Source organism: Mus caroli, unplaced genomic scaffold, assembly GCF_978045245.1.
Source record: "Mus caroli unplaced genomic scaffold, Mus_caroli_1 scaffold_14, whole genome shotgun sequence".
In the NCBI taxonomy this organism is placed as follows: domain Eukaryota; kingdom Metazoa; phylum Chordata; class Mammalia; order Rodentia; family Muridae; genus Mus; species Mus caroli.
Window position 1 is genome coordinate 85,926,133 of NW_028227269.1, and position 19,839 is coordinate 85,945,971.

A 19,839-nucleotide genomic window follows, 5' to 3' on the forward strand; every position below is an offset into this window, starting at 1 on the left:
TATCTACCACTCGTGGAAAACTATACTGGATAAGCTGGATACACATAGCCCCAAATGAATATCCTTTATATAAAATAATTTCAGCTTGATCAGAGAAAAACCCTGAACTTTAGATTGGACTACTCACCCTGGACACCAAGGACCACTAGTTAAGTTACACACGGAGCTTACGAAGAACAAGAGCTAATAGCAGGTGTGTTGTGCTATATAAGGACCCCAAGAGCTGGGTTCTCAGAATTACACATCCTGATTTCTTACACTGTGAATAAGATGTTTGTTCTACCTCTTTTTCTTCTTCTTCTTCTTTTTTTTTTTTTAAGATTTATTTATTATATGTAAGTACACTGTAGCTGTCTTCAGACACTCCAGACTCTTCTGGAGTCAGATCTTGCTATGGATGGTTGTGAGCCACCATGTGGTTGCTGGGATTTGACCTTCGAAAGAGCAGTCGGGTGCTCTTACCCACTGAGCCATCTCACCAGGCCCTTGTTCTACCTCTTAACAGCTTTATTAATTGGCTGGAAAAAATTTGCGACAGGATTTCATGTTTTAGTTGGGGCTTTTATTGCTGTCAAGAGTCTGCACCCTGAGCAAGGCAACTCTTTATTTTTGTGTGTGGGGTGGAAGATGAAGACGGTGTTTCTCTGTGTATTCCTAGCCATCCAGGAGCTCCCTTTGTAGACCAGGTTAGCCTCAAACTCACAGAGCTCTACCTGCCTCTGCCTTCTGAGTGCTGAGAGTAAAGGCCTGGCTAAAAGGAAGCATTTAATTGGGGGCTTGCTTACAGTGTTAGAGGTTTATTAGACTTTTATCACCATGGTGGGGAATATGGTGAGGCAGGCATGCTGTTGGTACAATAGCTGAGAGCTTTAACATCCTGGTCCTTAGGCAGCAGGAAGAGAACCACTGGGCCTGGCATGGGCTTTCTGAAGCCCCAAGTCCACCTCTAGTGACACACCTTCTCCAAGGTCTCAACCTTTCTCAGTCATCAAATGGGGACTCTAAGCATGCAAATATGTGAGCCTTTTGGGGCCATTCTTATTCAAAATACATATATTCACTACACACATATTCTAAGTATCTGAAAATGACCTCGAGTTTCTGAATCTCCTGATCTACCTCTAAGTTGACATGTGCTACCATGCCAGGGCATCTTCAGCCAAGTGAATGACATCACCAGCTTCTTCCTTCACTTTTACAGGAGACTTCTCCTCCCACCCTTGTCTTAATACTGGGACAAGATTTATCTTCCTTTAATAGAAAGCTGGACAAAACACCACGGCTGTCAGACACAGGGCAACAAGAAATGTTGAAAATGCTCCTTCAGAGATGGAAGCAGGGTGAACCTTCAAGTACTTAATGCTTACGGGCAAGTTCCAGGTTGCTACACAAAGAAGGTGGACCCAATCTTGTCAGTTGAAATCAGAATTGGAGAGGTCAAACTGATTAGGACTTTGTTGGGCAGTAAGTAGAAGAGGAGGGAGGTGAGCTTTGGCAATACCAGAACTGCACATGTATGAGAAGAAACTTGCAAGGATTGGGAAATTCTTCCAGAAGGCAGTAGCCCCAACAATTTCTGGCACTTACAAAGAAAGAGCTCACAATAGTTAATTCACCCATGAAAATAGGAAGATGGCACAATGCACACAATAGCCCACAGAAGAATGTCGCTTTAGTAGTGGAAGTAAATTAACCCTAAAATGGGCTGGGTATTGGGTGTGTTGGCCTATCCCTTTAATCCCATCACTTTGGAGGCAGAGGCAAGCAGAGATCTCTGAGTGTGAGGCCAGCCTCGACTACAGACTATATGTTTTTGTACAAATTTGTGGAGATATATACTTAAAAAGTTGGTGAATTTTACTATTGTGCATAAATAATACTTCATTAAAACTAAGTGATGGGGCTGGAAAGATGGCTCAGCTGTTAAGAGCACTGACTGTTCTTTCGAAGGTTCTGAGTTCAAATCCCAGCAACCACATGGTGGCTCAAAACCATCCATAAAGAGATCTGATGCCCTCTTCTGGTACGTCTGAAGACAGCTACAGTGCACTTAGATATAATAATAAATAAATTTTTAGGCCAAAGCAAGCAGGCCGACCAGAGCGAGCAGGGTCAAAAGGTCCTGAATTCAAATTCCCAGCAACCACACTATGGCTCACAACCATAAGTACATCTACAGTGTACTCATATACATTAAATAAATAAATCTTAAAACAAAACAAAACAAAGTGACATATTTGTGTATTAGTATAATCTTTTTATAAAAAATTTACATATAATCTTTTGCCTTATCACAGACCTACTAGCCCTATAACCAATCAACCAGCCCTTTACTAAGGTTTGAACATGAAATGTCCCCACAATCGTGGCTTTGTATGCTTGGCCCCTAGCTGATGGTGCTGTTTTAAGAGATGTTGGAAATTTTAGAGGAGGTGGGACCTAGTTGGAGAAAGTAGGTCATAAGGCATGCCTTAACCTCCTTGCTCTCTTAAACTCTCACCTTTCCTACTATCATCTCTAGCCTTCCTTCTCTCTCCCTCCCTTCCCCCCTCTCTCCACGTGGCCATGGCCAGCCTCTCTTTCTAGAAAGAAACCTTCTCTCTTTCTCTCTAGTCAGAAATGGTATCATCTGTTGCTGCTTTTTTTGAGACAGGTCTTACCTTGCAGCCCAGACTATGTAATACAGACAGAGGAATGGGGCAAGGAATGGCACCCCAAGGATGGTAGTTACATGGTATTTACTCATGGACAGTACACCTAAGATTTGTGCACTTTACCACATGAATGTCACTGCATTAATAAAATTAATAACCACCAAATACTTGGAAAATCACCCGAAGCTAAAAACAACACCTGGAATTGAGGCTAATTCTCTAATCTCTCTACTCAAAATCTTAATCATAGCAGCTATTATTCTTTTATAAATTGCAAAAACAAACAAACAAACAAACAAACACCACTCCCTGACAAAACAGGTGCCTCTGGGCATGCCAGGGTAGGCAGATACTCTTAGCCTTTGTTGCTTACGATAAAACTTGAAAAAAAGGGAGGGAGAGACAACCAAAGTCTTTGGCACTGGGTGTTCCAAGGATTTCTAAGAAGGGAATTATGTATTATAGAAACAGACTTAAAGCCCTCGTCCTGAGACAGGAAGTGAAAACATAAAGGATCGGCCCTTCCTTTCTTTTCCAAATAATCCTATAAATGACACAGATCAGATGGTAGTGTCTATAAAAATCTTTCTCTTCTGTCTGTCTGTCTACTTGCACTCCCATGACACCTTCCTCAGAAGTTTACCGCTATGACTGGCTAGCATATACAGTTAGTAAATTATCACGGGATTCTGACTGCCTTTTAGGAGAGTGAGGGGAGAGTACAAAAGAATACAAAACTCTTTAGCAGAGAAAAAGTTCAGTGACACCTCTGTACTACAAGGGCATGGAAAAGCCTTCGTGTTCAAAGAAAAAGCCAACTGGGGATTTAACAGCTTAAAGCAAAACTGCATGAACACAACTCTTTGACTAACAAAAGTTCTCCTGAAACAGTTTTTGAAGGAGAAAAAAATGACTAGAATGACTGGAATCTACAATGTAAATATTAAATATGGTAATATGGGCAGTATAATGACTTTTCAAGAATACCTGAACTTGACTATTTAACTGCTGTTTTAAAGTAGTATATCTTATGTCTGCAAGTATGGACACCCAAGTAAGAAGTCAGTGTAAGGTACATCTGAGTCGTGTCGGGCCACGAAACTGAACATTTAGAATTGATAACAAAAGTAACAAATATCCACTCTTTTGATATTTTTCTGGCACTTGGAGAAAACCATCTAAATTTTGCTTCCCACTATACTTGTTAGCTCTTTACACACAAACATTTGGTTTATAAGAGGCTCAATAAATACATGAATATGCTCTACTTCAGATTATTTCTGTCATATAATGAAATGTCATCAAATTTAATAACATTAACTACAGAAAAAGTGCTCAAGCCAGGTATAGTGGTGAAAGTCTGCAAAGCCAGCACTAAGGAGACTGAGGGACAAGGACAGCGAGTTCAGGGCCATCCCCCAAATTTTTAAGGTCAAGTAAGAGTTAAGAATCTCACTAAAAACACTCAGACGGCATTGTATGGTTTGGAAAGCAAAACACTGGGGACACATCCTGAGGCTGATGGGATGGCTCAGCACATAAAGGTGCTTGCCACCAGGCCTGATGACACCTGAGTTCTATGATGGAACCCACATGGTAGGAGGAGAGAACTTAACTGTCAAAAGTTGGCCTCCAGTCTCCTCACGGGTGCTGTTGGGCCCTGATCTTGTGCACTGTGTATTCAGATGCTGATTTCTGTGCCCTGAGATACACTTACAGTCAGGACAGGACACAGGCATTGCTATGAGTACTGAAGAATCTTCTGTATAAATGTGGTATAAAGAATGCTCCCCAATTATCTCTGGTTAATAATAAGATGACTAGCCAATGACTGGGCAGCATAGAGAGGAAGGCTGGACTTCTGATCCTAGCCAATGACCCCAGAGAGAAGAGCCAGGTAGAAGGAGATACTGATACTGGCTGAGGACCCAGGGAAAAGAAGGGCCACAAGGTGGAGGAAAGAAAACATGGTCGTCATGAGGAGTTCCATGCTGCCAAGGGAGTTCTCCATAATGACACGTGGTTACAGCAGAGAGAGCCAAGGAGAGACTGAATGCAAGTAACTTGGGGCATGTGGCTGGGAATTAGGTGGGTACCACAGAGGGTTAGGAATATCTGCTTAGTTATTGCACTTAAACCTTGTTGAATAAATCTGTAAGTCTGTCTCATTTGTTTGGGAGCTAACCAGGTTAGAAAAAAAACCTGCCCCATTTAAATTTCATCCTACAGGGGTACTATAGCAAACATTAATGCACATAAAAATAAGGTAATTAAACAACAATAATATACCACAGTACTCAGTAGACATAGTTCTACACATACCCTAAAAAAAATAGATCAAGGGGGCTGGTGAGATGGTTCAGTGGGTAAGAGCACCAACTGCTCTTCCAAAGGTACTGAGTTCAAATCCCAGCAACCACATGGTGCCTTACAACCACCCATAATGAGATCTGATAGCCTCTTCTGGTGCGTTTGAAGACAGCTACAGTGAACTTATACTAATAAATAAATCTTTAAAAAAAAAAAAAAATAGGCCGGGCGTGGTGGTGCAGGCCTTTAATCCCAGCACTCGGGAGGCAGAGGCAGGCGGATTTCTGAGTTCGAGGCCAGCCTGGTCTACAGAGTGAGTTCCAGGACAGCCAGGAATACACAGAGAAACCCTGTCTCGAAAAACCAAAAAAAAAAAAAAAAGATCAAATCTGCCAGCATGGGGCTTACTTCCACAACAAGGACTAGTTCCTCCCTGACGCTGAACTGGAAAAAAAGTCCTGATTCACTCAAGTGATGTTGCTATGAAGCAGCAAACTATACACTTGTCATCTCCAAGATCTGTGTTGTATCAGGGTACCAGAACACCAAAGCATCCTTGGCTTTCAGCAACTTGGCTCAAAGACATAAGGATGAAAACACAGAAAAGGGGGTGTGGCTTGGCCTGAGGTGCTATGAAAGATGAAGAGTGACCTAAGGCTCAGTCTAGGGCAGACCTTGAGAGCTCACAGAATAGTAAACACTTGCTGATGAGTGAAACGGAGCTGGAGGGAAGACACCACAGTAACCACTGTTCTTCTAATGTTTAGAAATCCTTACCTTACGCTGTGCCCTGAGCTACCCAGACCTCTTCTGTTTCAGATTTCTGCTTCTTAGTTGTCCCAAGGTGAGCAGCTCTGTGCCACTACAAGCGCCCTATGATTTGCTTTAGAAACAAAACAAGGACAGTAGCCTGAAACACTGAGATTGTGAGCAGAAATAAACCTTCCTTTTAAATTGCTCATGTTGTGTATTTTGTTACAGCAAATTCCATGAACTCAGAAAATTCTACAGAACTCTGCAGGTAACTTTAGTAGTCCTGATCTCCTGCACTGCTTCTTTTTCTTTTCTTTTCTTTTTCTGAGACAGGGTTTTCTGTGTAGTGCTAGCTGTCCTAGAACTCACTCTGTAGACCAGGCTGGTCTTAAATTCACTGAGATCCACCTGCCTTTGCCTCTGGGATTAAAGGGTGTGCCACCACTGCCCATCCAGAAATGCCTTTTTTCTTGATCTTCTCAGGTCACTTTTAGGTTGACTGATCACTTTACTAGAAGACTGGTAAAAGGAAATCTAGGCCGGGCGTGGTGGCGCACGCCTTTGATCCCAGCACTCGGGAGGCAGAGGCAGGCGGATTTTTGAGTTCGAGGCCAGCCTGGTCTACAAAGTGAGTTCCAGGACAGCCAGGGCTATACAGAGAAACCCTGTCTCGAAAAAAAAAAAAAAAAAAAAGGAAATCTAGGTCAAGAAAATAACACTGGCCATAGAATGAAGTGGTTAAGTACAAATATAGTAAAAAAGCACTATCCAGGGGCCCTGGTGACTAAATACAGGGAGTAAAGAAAGAAAATCTGAGAGGGTTTCTTGTCTGGACAACTTACAAACAATGCTGTCACTGGAGATCTGGAACACAAAAGGAAAGCAGACACCATGGGGCAAACCAACTGGAAGGGTTGCTGCTCTAGAGACCTAACATTCATTTGGGGGAACCAACAAGGCTTGGAGGGTAAGGATGCTTTCTGCCAAGCATGGTGACCTGAGTTTGGTTCCAGAGAGAAACGATTGGATTCCCACAAGTTGTCCTTCTGACTCCACACATGCACAGTGGCACATACATATACTACTACATATGTGCACACATACATACACTTTTCTAAAACAAAACTTGGAGGCTGGAAGTATGGCTCAGTGGTTCAGAGCACTGTTTGCTCTTCCAGAGAACTCAGGTTTAATGCCCAGTACCCATCTTGTGGCTCTCCCAAAAGATCTGATGCCTTCTTCTTGACTTCAAAGGCACTAGTCACATGCAGTGCCTAGACATACATGTGGGCAAAATATTCATACACATACTAAAATTAAGAAAATTATAAGAATTAAACTCATTGTGAGTGAGTAGAGGTCAGAGCCCGTCAACTCTCAAAGACTCAATGGACGGCTATCCCGCTTACTTGTCGTCATGTGGAGGCTCTTCCACGTTTCTAGTTCATTGGTACACTTTTGTTTTCTTGTTTTACAGTTTAATGTGTGTGTGTGGACACAAAAGGTATCTGTGGAAATCAGCAGACAACTTGTGGGAGCTTTCACAATGTGGTTTTGGGGAACTGAATTTAGATCAATAGCCTTAGAGGCAGGCCCCTTTAGCAGATGAGTTATTCTGTAACTCTTGGGGGCACAGTCTTAATGTGTAACATGCAGCCACAGCCACCTTAAAGTGTGCTCACTATTTCACTTGCCTGTCACTTTGACTCATGACTTATAAAAAACTCATATATTTACCCTCAATCTTGCTACCTTTCTACTGGCAGGGGCAACTAGTTCCCCTTATTTCCTGGGAATAATATCACCTGGTAATAATAACCCATTTAAGGCAATTACCTTTACAAATCTGAGTATTCGGAATGGCAAGCAGATGACCTGTTGTTCTGAAGACCACTTATTACTAAGATGGGCATGGGCTCTGCTGTCTGAACAGGGACAGAAAGAGTCCTGTGTTACGACACTTTAAAGCCTGGGGGCAGGAGGTGAGGAGAAGCTTACCTGGCGCAGTGCTTTCTGTGCAAGCACAAGATCTGATTGAGGATCACCAGCACCCACAGCGAAAGCCAGGCGCTACAGCACTAGCCTATAATCCCAGTGCTAAGGAGGCAGACACCGAAGGATCCCGAGGGAAAAAGCTGGGAAAGGCTAGTGAAATGTCTTAGTGGATAAAGAGCTTGTGACACAACATGAGCACCTAAGGTTAGGTTCTCCAGAACCCACAGAAAGCCAGATGTAGGGCCTCATGTGTTTAATCCAGCACTCCTACGGTGTGGAGTAGCACCGGGAGAATCCCTGAAAGCTCACAGGCAGATAATCAGGCACACACAATGGAGAGACCCTGTCTGTGGGAGAAGACAAGGACCAACACTTGCACTCCCATACATACATACAAGTAATTACCAAGAACAGCAGCAAAATTTAGAACAACAAAAACAAATCTTTTGGCCATGATCTGTGTACATTCCTACTATAACAGGTGTATGTTAGAGTGGGTGCAAAAAGCTGAAAGAGAACTAAAGAAAAAAAAAAAAAACAGTAAAATCTTTTCTGTAGTGGTGGCAAACATTTGACGCATATTCGTTTAATTCCTGCCTATCTTACAAATCTCTTTGTTAGAGTGAAGTTCACTTCTATGTCATCAGAAATATACTGATAATGTAAAGATTAAACTTTAAGGAACTTCCATTCCATAATTTTCACATTTAGATGATATCTAGCTATGCACTTTGTAGAACAGGACTAAAACTTAACAATCTTTCTGGGTCAGCAGACTTTATACACACTGTCACAAGTGCCCACACAGGATACACAGAACCCAACAGTGACTACAAAAGGAGAGAGCTGGGAAACCAATGACAGCGAGAGAGCACACGACTCGCTTGACCTTTAAGGATGCTTGACTCAGACTGAACTCCAGATCATCACATCTAAAAGTACCACAAAGCAGCAAGTGGACCAGAGAAGGGGTAGGCGAGGATAGAACATGTAAAAACAAACAAACAAAAAAAAAAAATGAGACTTTAAAACCAAAACCAATCTGTATTGGTAACTGAACTCTGACCTGGCGATTTTCTGACTCAGAGAAAGATGGAGAATCTCAAAACCCCATGAAAAACAAAACCAAAAGAAATGTTAACTAAAACCTAAGACAAACTATATAGCACATTCCTCTTAAGTTTCATATAAATGGCACAAGGAAAAAAAAAAAAAACAATAAACTCTCTTAGCCACTTAAGAGCCCCAAAGGAAAGGAAATAAATGCACCTCCGACAGGCTCATTATAAAACCGTAGAGCCTCTGGGAAGCATCCTGTGAAAGGTGTTTGTAAAGGCTTCCAGGAAACAAGAGTTAACAGTTTTGTTAAGGCTGGAGTAAAGGGGTGGGAACCAGGTTCATCAACTGTGAGCCCCTATTTTGCTAGACTGGATATCAAGCATCAAAGTGCTCAGCTAGGGCCATTGCCAGACTAAAGGACATCAAAGCAGCCAGGCCTGCCTCTCCATGCCCAGAGAGCCTGCTCCAAAGCAGCCCCGTGGTTTTCTATCTCCATATAAGAGCGAGAGCTGCTTTTGCTAAGACTGGCGGGGAAATTCCTCCCACAAACAGAGTTTACTACCCCCTCCCTTGCAGTTGCTTAATCCTTTAATTCGTTTCAATGCCAAAAAATAGGATTTCCTGAGGACTGCCACAGGATGTGCAACAAGCAGCAGGGGCAAGGGCTTAACGTTGTTGATTCAATATAATCAAAAGTTTAGCAGAATGGTTGCTAATGCACAGTCAGTAACACGGGGCCTTAAACAAAAGGAAGAAAAGAGGCCAAGAGCCTTTGAAAAAAATAAAGAACCAAAATTTAAAGGGTGCCAAGTCATTCAGGATTGAGACCCTCCCCTTCGCCCTTCCTCTCTTTTCTCCCGCAGACCCAAAACCTTTAGCATGCTAGATAAGCATTCTTACCACTCAGTGACTTCCCTAGTCCAGGACAGAGGTCCTACTCTGTCCAACTAGTCTCCCCTCTGACGGAGCTAGAACATAGATAGCACTTTAGACAGAGCAAAAGGATAAGGAATTGCCTACTGTTCCCCGTGTGGTCACACATCCACCTCCAGTCCCAGGGGTAACAAAGGAGGGCAAGTGCGGGGACAGGCTGGCTTGAGTCTAAGGAAGCCGTTTCATAGTCAGAAGACAAGGCAGTTAAGTTAGGAATTTACAAATAGTGAACATTAAGGAAAACTTTCTCCTGTGGCCAAGGCCATTTGTGTGTTATTTACTAAAACTTTGGGATCTCCAATTAACAGGCTACAAAAATATGAGTAATCAAAATGGGGAGGGAAAACAGAAACAAAAACAAAAATCAATTCTAAGCAACCTTAGCAATCCTGACCTTAGGTCCGAATCCACAATCTTCCTTCCCTAGCTGACTTCTGACCCCCCCCACCCAGGTGTCAGGAGTCAGGGACCCTAGGCAGTTAGGTCTCAGAAAATGATGGAAACTGGCAGCTGAGCTTTACCATCAACATCTCATTTCTTGCCCTCCAATATATGTTTCTTTTTTACAATAACCGGTGTGTTTAGTTTTGGTTCCTTTTGATGTAAACAAGCTTTCAAATCTAAATAAATAACATGTTAGTCTTATAAATGCTAGCTTGCTTTCTGACTGAAGTGTTCTTTAAAATGCCATGAGCCTCGTGACAATAATTATCAGGGCTCTTAGTAGGACATCCTAGAATCCTTTGGGGATGGGGGTGGGAGGCAGGTCCCACACAGCACAGGATGGCCTTAAATTTCTAATCCTCCTGTGATTACAGTCATGCAGCTGGCTTAGAAACATCATTTTTAACAAGTACCACAGCAATGGTGCTAAACCCAGGCTCACATTAGGTGGCTCTTGTACCTTATTTTGAAGCTCTCTTGCATATGAACAAGGTCAAACACTACCAAGTTACAATGCCTCTGATGTAAGCAGGGACTTCAAGAGTGTGCTTTCATGAGATCTATTGACACTGACGGAGAGTCTCTTCTGGCACCAAACTGACATTAACATCTTCCAAGTCTTTTCTGACCAAGTCACACATTAGATTCCCCTGTCTTTGAGGAGTCCAGTTTGCGTGGGAAACTTGACCAATCAGATTAGAGAAAGTCCCCTGGCTGTGGAATCTCATTGCTCTCTGCCTTCAGCAAAGGCTCTGAAGGTAAAGAGCACCCTTACCCTGACAGTCCCTCTCCACACTGAAACCCTGCTCTTTAACAACATACGCCCGTATTTCCTGGTTGGAGTCACAACTGAACTCAATTAACCGCTCGTCCTTAAGGCTCACTGGAGCAGTGGTCTCTGCACCGGGATGAAGTCTCTCTTGCTTTACTGTAGTAAAGAAGCGTCTCGGAGCCGGAGGTGGAGCTCAGGGGCAGGGAGCTGGTTTACTATGTGCAAAGCCATCATACAAAAAAATTTTTTTAAAAGTAAAAGCATCATTGGTAAAGTCTCTTCTTTAACATTTAATACAGTGGAAGTAGATGACAGGAACATACAAATCAAACGTTTAGAGAATGAGAAAAATCACAGGAAGCAATTAATATAGATTCAACCCTTAGGCATATTCTCATCTCTGGTCTCAGTATCTCGTTACTGGCATATACAAAGTAGTTGTGTAACAACAGATTCATAAAGATGAATGAAGGACTCCTGTGACCAACTCTTCTAGAAACAAAACCCCCAGAAACAATTCTGGGAGAAAAGAAGCAATGTCAGTCAATCATGTGGTGGTGTGCAAAGTCAGGTACGCTCTTCATCACAGACAAGGCCACATCGGTCACAAACCCAAAACAATGAGAAGGAAGCAAAACTACGTGTTAGCTCAAATAAACGGACACAAATCTGTAGAGAAAAAAATCTGACTATAAGATAAAGCTTCCAAATAATTAAAATAGAGCTAAGGAAATTTACCTGCTTTAATCTTTGAATATTTAAGAGCTTAGCCTCCCCACAGCATGCAACCACATTTCCAAATGAGGGGCCTCTGGTTCAGGGCTCCATGCCTACCCCAGGGGAACCCAAACGCCTTCTTTAGGTTTTCCACTAAGAACAAAGTTCCATTTTATGGCCAAGTGTACTTCTGTTCAAAAACTAGCTTCCAGTCTGATGCTTGTGGGTATCTTAATAGCCAGTTTCAAACTGACTGAAAGAAGAAACAAAAATGAGTTTCCTACTATAAAAAACTTATTTGCATTTGGATTTTAAAAAGGAGATGAGAGTGGAAGAAGGAAAAGCTCTTGTGAAACGGTTGCTGAGTCAGAGAGAGGAAGTAGGCGGTCAAATCCCCACCCCCACCCTGTCATCTGTCAGGCTGAGCATTCACTAGGAAAACTGGGTGTTTTGTGGAAAATTAGCTGAACAGAATAAGAAAATTAGAAATAGGTCATAAAACAGTTTGCTTTAATAAAACATTAAATATGGCTCGAAGTAGAAGCAGATGGACTAAAAAACCACATCCTATTTGGAACAAGGTACAGAGAGGACTTGGCCCACATGTGGGCTCAAATTTCCTCACCTGTAAAGCAGTCTTAATGCTTATTGATTTTAAAAAGTTAAAGCCGTTGGCTAAAAGGCCTTTGTGTTAGACAATGAAGGAGTTTTTTTCCTTTAATTTTTGGTAAGCGATAAAAGACTCCATGGGGGCAGGGGTGACTCACTTAAGTTTGCTTAAGCAGGTTAGATCTTTGCTTCAAATAATTTACAAATTAAGTTTCATAGAGGACATGGTGTGGAAGGCAGAGAAGGCAGAGAGAAGGGCGCAGAGAATTAAGAAAGGAGCAAGGTGAACCAAGGAGAAAGTTTCTTGTCGAGACTAGTTCTTCCCAGGCATCTCACCCAGCCACTCTGCAAGGCTGTTTTCAAAGGCACAGAGCACATCTTGTTCAACTCCAGCACAGAGTTGGTCCCTGATAAATGCTGACACAAACATGTCTTGACAGCAGTGCTCTAGGCACTAAGGCACAGGGCAGGGGGTCTGGCCTAGAGCTCAGCACTGGAGTAACTGCTCAAATGTGCAAGGTAGGAATGAAACCATTCACCAGAAAATTCGCTCTGCCTCTCTCCTTTTCTAATCGCTGTGCTTGGCTCATTACCTCCTCTCCCCCACTGATCTGGATAGGTTTCTAAACAATCTTCATTAAAACACAATAATAAAGGAGAAAGCAGGAAGCAATCGCTTGCTCCTGGGCTTGGAAGGCAGTGTTAGGGCGGGTCAAACGTCCTGAGTAGCATGCAGTTCTCTACAGGATCACACTGATGCTTCTTCAAAGACAGCACTTTCCATCTCCTACATTAGTTGCTGGATCATTTAATACCTCATTAGCAAGTCTATTGCTGGGTTAATTCAAACAGGCCAAACCTAAGTTTAATTAAACTTCAGCCTACCCAAGTTCTACACCAGTAACAGAATTTACCTAGGTTCTTTAGAAGCAAAGTGCAGTGAAGTTTTCCATATGGAAGTGACTTGTGCAATCACTGTAAAAGCCACCTGTTAAATGTATGTATCCAATTCACTTTGTCTTTGATGTGGCCATGGTGGTAGCATCCAACTACACGTGAAAAACACTGGACACAAAACACTAAATTATTTTACATCCAATTGCAGTTCTGGAATTTTTTTAAACATCTTAGTTGATTTTTATGGATATTTTGATTCATTAAAAAGGTCTTGGATCTAAGATCCACTACAGAATGTGGTCAGTGATGCATGAAGGACAAGCTAGCTCTCCGAATTTGGTGGGCTTTTCAGAACTTCCCCGGACTCTTCTACTCACCTGCGCTCACTTGATATTGACACTGAAAGAGAGCCAACAACGACAGTAATTCTAGGGGACGAGGGAAGGGCTGGCCAGGAGGAAGGAAACAGAGCAGTAAAGGAGAGCAGAACTGTAGCTCCTGCTCCCTGGCTGGCTGCAGCTTTCTGAGCAGCACTCTCCTAACAGCAGTATAGACCATCTCACTTTGAATCTCATTTTAAGCAGGATTTAATATGCTTAATGAATTATTTAAAAGCTCTATTAAAAAACCAATATAGGAACATGCAACTTTAATAGAAATAAAAATGCTCCCTCCCCAGCCTCCTACTCCCAGGAAGCAGTGCTGGGTTTTGTCTGCCTTTCCTGGTTTTAAGCTCCACAATGTTAAACTCTTTGTCTTGTTCCATCATTCCTCAGTGGAGTCTGGGAACGGTGTCCTAGAACACAGTCCTTCTAGAGCATGTTTTCTCTGTGAATCACCACCAATTTGCATGACCTTACATTTCTTCTTTTGGCTAGACACCTTCATAAATTTAAAAACATAAATGTCAAAATTTCTTTATAAATTTATAGTAGACTGTCGATTTTTTTTATTAAGTACAGTAACAGTAGTGGGAGAGTATATTGAAGCCCTAGGGAATTTAATGTTGTTTTGTTTAGCTTCACCCCATGGCCCAGGCTGGCCTTGACCTCACTAGGTTGACCAGGCTAGCCTCAAACCCGCAGCAATCATCATGCCTTAGTTTTCCATGTCTTGGGCTCATTGGCACCTGCTAGTATGCTTGGCTGGGGCAAGAATGTAGAAGCCTGTAAAGATGTCTGGCCAAGGTCACTGAAAGGTATTCAAGCTAACCTTACAAACACAGCAGAGACACACACAGGTCACTCCGTGGTTCTAGTGACAGCTCAAACAGTAATAACCTAAACATCCACCAACAGAAGGGACAAAAGGCTGCCTGAGTACGCTGGGATACGGTAAAACTGCAAACAAGTGACTGAGAAAATCACCCCCAACATGGAACTCACAATGAGAAAAACACAGCAAACTGTACGAAGATACATACAGCATGAGTGGCTCGTGTAACATTTGAAAACACAAATGACAGGGACAGTCCTTATTATTAGAATCTGGTCTATTCCTACACGTAAGAGAATGTAAAATTTCAGGTAGCAGAACCTACATGACATAATTGAAAATGGGAAAAACTATATTGTGTCCTTGATTCATTCCAAATCTCCCTACCCTGCAAACTGTTTAAACACTATTCGATACTCACATACTATCTGCCTGCTTTCAGCCCTGCAAAACTGAGAATATGGCTTATGACTCTCCGATGACTATATACTATTCGCTCCTCTCGCCTGTACAGCACTGATCAACAGACCTTAATGTGGCATTTCCTTTGAATGTAGTAAATGCCTATGCATTGAAGGTCCTCTGGTATCTTCATGTGCATTTCTATATATCACAGGGCATGCTGAATACTGTAATAATATGGCACAACACATTTATTATTGTTACTTTTTGAGACAAGGTTTCTCTGGGTAACCCCGACTATCTTGGAACTCACTTTGTAGACCAGACTGTCCTGGAACTCAGAGAGATCCACCTGCCTCTGACTCCTGAGTGTTGGGATTAAAGACACGCACCACCACTACCTATAGCATAATATACTTTAGCAACTTAAGCAGACAGGTGCCAAGCCCTTTGAGGAAAGGCTCATAAACTCTCCACAGCCTCCTCCTCAGACTTATGCCCAGCTACCATCAATTTTGGTGATGTCCAAGCAAAGCTCATGACAGTAGGTTTTGATTCAGTTAACTCAAAATTTTCAAGTTACGACAGCAAACATAGCAGGTTTACCAACACTCAGTACAGAAGCTGACAGATGACCCCAGTCCCCAACCATCTGAGTTGTTCTAGCAGTGGCATCTCCTATTCTGGTCCCAGACCTGTGAAGTAAAAATAAGCTATCCTCGTGCCATGACTGAGCTCCACAGAATTTGTGAGCATTACACAGAAGCCACAGAACTAAGCTTTGGTGGTGGCTTGAGAGGCAAAACCTGGAAAAGCAGTACTAATCCAACACTTTGTCTAATTGCCATATTTCATTTTCTCATCAGACATTTTCCATGAGTACAAATAAGTCATTTATTCATATGTACTTCATCATACAGATCTAGGCTCTAAGAAATTACCAACATTAACATTGATAGCATAGCTGTTCGCTTTTTCTAGTCTAAACCGATGCACCAAACTAAATAATCTGTATAACAAACTAGTAAGGTCACTCACTATACTGTCTGTCTCTGAATACATGTATATTTTATATCCAAACACACTCTCTCACATCAGAAAGAGAAGCAATAAATCTATGCTATTGTGAACTCAGGAAGCAACTGACATGGCTTCAATTCTGTGCAGCATTAATACTTTCTTCCTGAACAGGCAAATGCATAAAACCAAAGATGACAACACTTTTTCCAAAAGTCTCTTCATAGAGATAATAAGGATCTTTGACAGATAGGAACAAATATAAAGACAGTTTGGGTTTCAAAAAAGTCTTAGTCAAAGTCAGTCATCCTACTGAACTGGCTCCAACATAGGCTGTGGCTCATCTATAGTACCATGTAGCATACATGTACATCTATAGTGTCATGAAGAGCCCATGGCTAAGGATATAAAGTCTGCCATATCCATAATGTCTCAGAAGCAGCAAGATAACAAGTTAATTAAGTACAAATCATATTGCTAACAGAAAACTTTGTTATCTTTTTTTTTTTTTTCCTTTTCTTGATGGGCTAGGGTCTCTAATAATATAGGCTGGCCTCAGGATAATGATGACCTTGAATAATTCTCCATTTCCGAAGTGCTGTGATTATAGCCTTGAATCACAATGTCCCATCCCTACAGAGACTTTTAAAAGTAAAATCAGAAAGCAAAGACTCTATTACCCTTCTTTCACAGTAACTCGTCAACACTGCCCTCTGGTGATACAACGTAATAAACAAGGCAGCATCTTGACTTTGATTCAGTTATGTACCTGCATCTCTTTGGATGTACATCTCACCAACGACAAAAATAGATTTAAGATGGCCTTCATCATGTATTGTTCATTAGAAACTTTATAGAAGACACACATCACTATGTAGTAAATTACATTTCCACATAAAACATGTGATTAAGAAAGACCCTGAAGGCAAATGTCCTAAAGTTAAAAGCACAGTGGGACAAAAAGAAAGGTCTCATGTGTAACTCAGACATGGTGGCACACACCATTAATCCCAGCATTTGGGAAGCAGAAGCTGTGAGCTCAATGTCTGTTGGGTCTATGTAGAGTCCCAGGATAGCCATACATACAGAGACCCTGCCTATAAAGAAATGAAGGAAGGAAGGAAGGAAGGAAGGAAGGAAGGAAGGAAGGAAGGAAGGAAGGAAGGAAAAAAAGGAGATGGAGGAAGGGAGGGAGGGAAGAAACTCTATATAAGGGAGCCAGTATAGTTATCAAAGTGTACACTGAAAAGCATCTGTGGCCAGTGTTACCCTGTTGGAAGCCTGACTCCTTATTTAGGGAAAAACCTCAATGGAAACAGCACAATTGGCTGCTAAGGTTTTTACTAAGCCAAGGAAATGCTTCCTGAAAAAGACTTACCAAGACTGGTGCCATCCTGCCCCATGATGCACTTCATGGAGGTGATGATCTGTTCCATCACAGGCGGTGACATCGACGTGGCATACACAGCACTGTGAGAATGTGTGCGTAGGTAGTCTATCAGCTCCTGCAGAAGCAGAGGCAACATTAAGAGGCCGTTCCTGAGTACACAGATGCATAACTACTTTCCCTTCAACAGCCTAGTGCAGGTGCTAAGCTGAGACTCAAGGTCAGCTAATACCATCAAAGCGCACAGCTGGCCAACAAGGATGTCAGAAACAGGGCAAGCCAAGGTTAGGTCAAAGAGGAATTAAGAAAGTATTAACTTGCTTTTTCTTTTTTCTTTTCTTTTTTTTTTTTTTTTTTTTTTTTGAGACAGGGTTTCTCTGTATAGCCTTGGCTGTCCTGGAGCTCACTTTGTAGACCAGGCCGGCCTCAAACTCAGAAATCCACCTACCTCTGCCTCCCGAGTGCTGGGATTAAAGGCGTGCCTGACAGACAATGATTTGCTTCTAAGTGGCCTGTGTGTCTCACCCTATATACAAACTGCCTGTCCTTATACTCCTAAATAACAAGTTTTCCTAGGCTGGGAGCAGATCACTTAGTGATACTGTGAGCAGCTCTTAGCTGCTAAGCCAATGCTCCAGATTCTCATTTAAATCTTTAAATAAAACATGCATAACAAGATTCTAGTGTACTAATGGGCATAGTGGTGTATGCCTATAACCCTAATCTCTGGGAGGATGAGGCAGAAAGATTGCAAATCTAAGGCTAGTCTGGGCTCCAAAATGAGAATATATCTTTAGTGAAGAGGAGGGAGCAGCCGTGTATCAAAAACAAATAAAAAGAGACGATGCAACTGTAAAATAGGCAATTGCTTGTAATTTCCTCACAATTGCATCCCAAAGCACAAATATCTTGTATCAACTCTGAAATGATACCTTATATATATGACTTACTATCTTTAATTCATATCAATATCATTTAACTCTCAAAGTAAGCTTTGTCTTATTAACAAAAAAGGGAAAAATCCATAATGAGATCTACCAAACCTGATTAGAAGCAACTGCCAATGACTTTCGAGGAGTCTAAAGGCCATCACTTATAGACTCGTCTTTCTTCTGTTATCAGTGTCCTATCTGGAATGAATAGACATCTGTTCATGTCTTCCCAGGAAAAAAATTGCACAGCATGGAAGTAATGATGTACAGCTCTAGCAGAATTTACTACAACAAGCCAGGTTAGGACTGTACATCCAGAATGACACAACAATCACAGGCTGAGGTCCCTGCCTAATGAGAGTGGAAGTGTTTTTTTGTGAGGAGTATGAATGATGCCTGCAGAAACACACCATGCACAAACCAAAGGCAGTGCTCACAAGTGTTATGTAACATTTTGTGTAGTAAATGGCTTTTCTACACACAATTCACAACAAGAGTGGCACAGACCTAAACCCAGAAGAGAGCATTGATGAAAGATATCTGATGCCTTCATACAATGATGTGTGTGTATGCCAGCACTGTCCTGAGAATAATGCTCTCTGCAACAGCACTCACTGTCAACGTCTAGAAAGCAGCTACCATATTCTCCAGGGGTCTTTTTGTTTTGTGCTATTTCTTCATTTTTTAGAAACTTTTCTTTGGTTCTCATCAAGACCAGTAAAACTGAAATTACAATTATCAAATGTAGCATTTTGGTCTTCAACTTTCTGAGGCAAAGAAAGCATTGTGTGATATTTATAACTCTGACAGGCCAGGTGAGATGGCACATGCACCTAATCCTAGCTTGTGGGAGGGGGAGGAAAGTCCTACACAGCAAGCACTCTGACTAGCAAACAAGGTGGGCACACATTTTCCTGACTTACAGACTTGTGTAACTTCCTGATCAGGTCTTCACAGAAGGACTGTCTGAAGTCTATTTCAAAGCTAATGAAAAAAATCTGCTTCTGGGGTTATCCAACTAGTTTAATAAGTACATTCTAGCCACCAAATACCCATAAGATTGAACAGCCTGGCATCAAGGAGGGACAGACCTGGTATCAGGTCACAGGTTCCTCTCTCATGTGTGTCTTCCTTGGCAGTAGCACCATCTCTCATGTAGAACTGGTCCATAACCATCTAGCTCACACATCACAGTTCTCAGGGTTTGATCTGACTGCCTGATCGTCAAACTCTGACAGATGTAAAGTACACAAGTAACTGTGGTCAGAATTTATACGCCTCACAACTGATTAAAGAAAACTGCACAAGGGAATCAGTGGAAATAGAAATGCACACAAAAAAGTATAATAAGCTAAGAATATGATAAAAAATAAAGTATATACATAAATGACAAAAATTTTTTTCTAGTTTTTTTTTTTTTTTTTTTTTTTTTTGAGACAGGGTTTCTCTGTGTAGCCCTGGCTATCCTGGAACTCACTTTGTAGACCAGGCTGGCCTCGAACTCAGAAATCTGCCTGCCTCTGCCTCCTTAGTGCTGGGATCAAAGGCGTGCGCCATCACGCCCGGCTTTTTTTTTTTTTAAATTGGGTATTTTCTTCATTTACATTTCCAATGCTATCCCAAAAGTCCCCCATACCTTCCCCCCTCCAAAGAAAAAAAACCTGCATTACAAAATTCCTTTTTCTCCTTGGAAATTCTGGATGTATTTTGGATTCCAACAAGTGCTTGTTGATAGGAGCCTGA

The 19,839-nt window shown here is 41.9% G+C and overlaps 1 protein-coding gene across 1 annotated transcript in view; it reads right to left on the minus strand.

The window, feature by feature from the left end:
* The window catches only part of Sptlc2 (serine palmitoyltransferase long chain base subunit 2), a 79,463-nt gene that overhangs the window by 6,546 nt on the left and 53,078 nt on the right, over positions 1 to 19,839 (minus strand). The window contains exon 9 of the mRNA XM_021179358.3: positions 17,156 to 17,282. Within this exon, the coding sequence (XP_021035017.1) occupies positions 17,156 to 17,282 (127 nt within the window). The remainder of the gene's footprint in view (positions 1 to 17,155; positions 17,283 to 19,839) is intronic.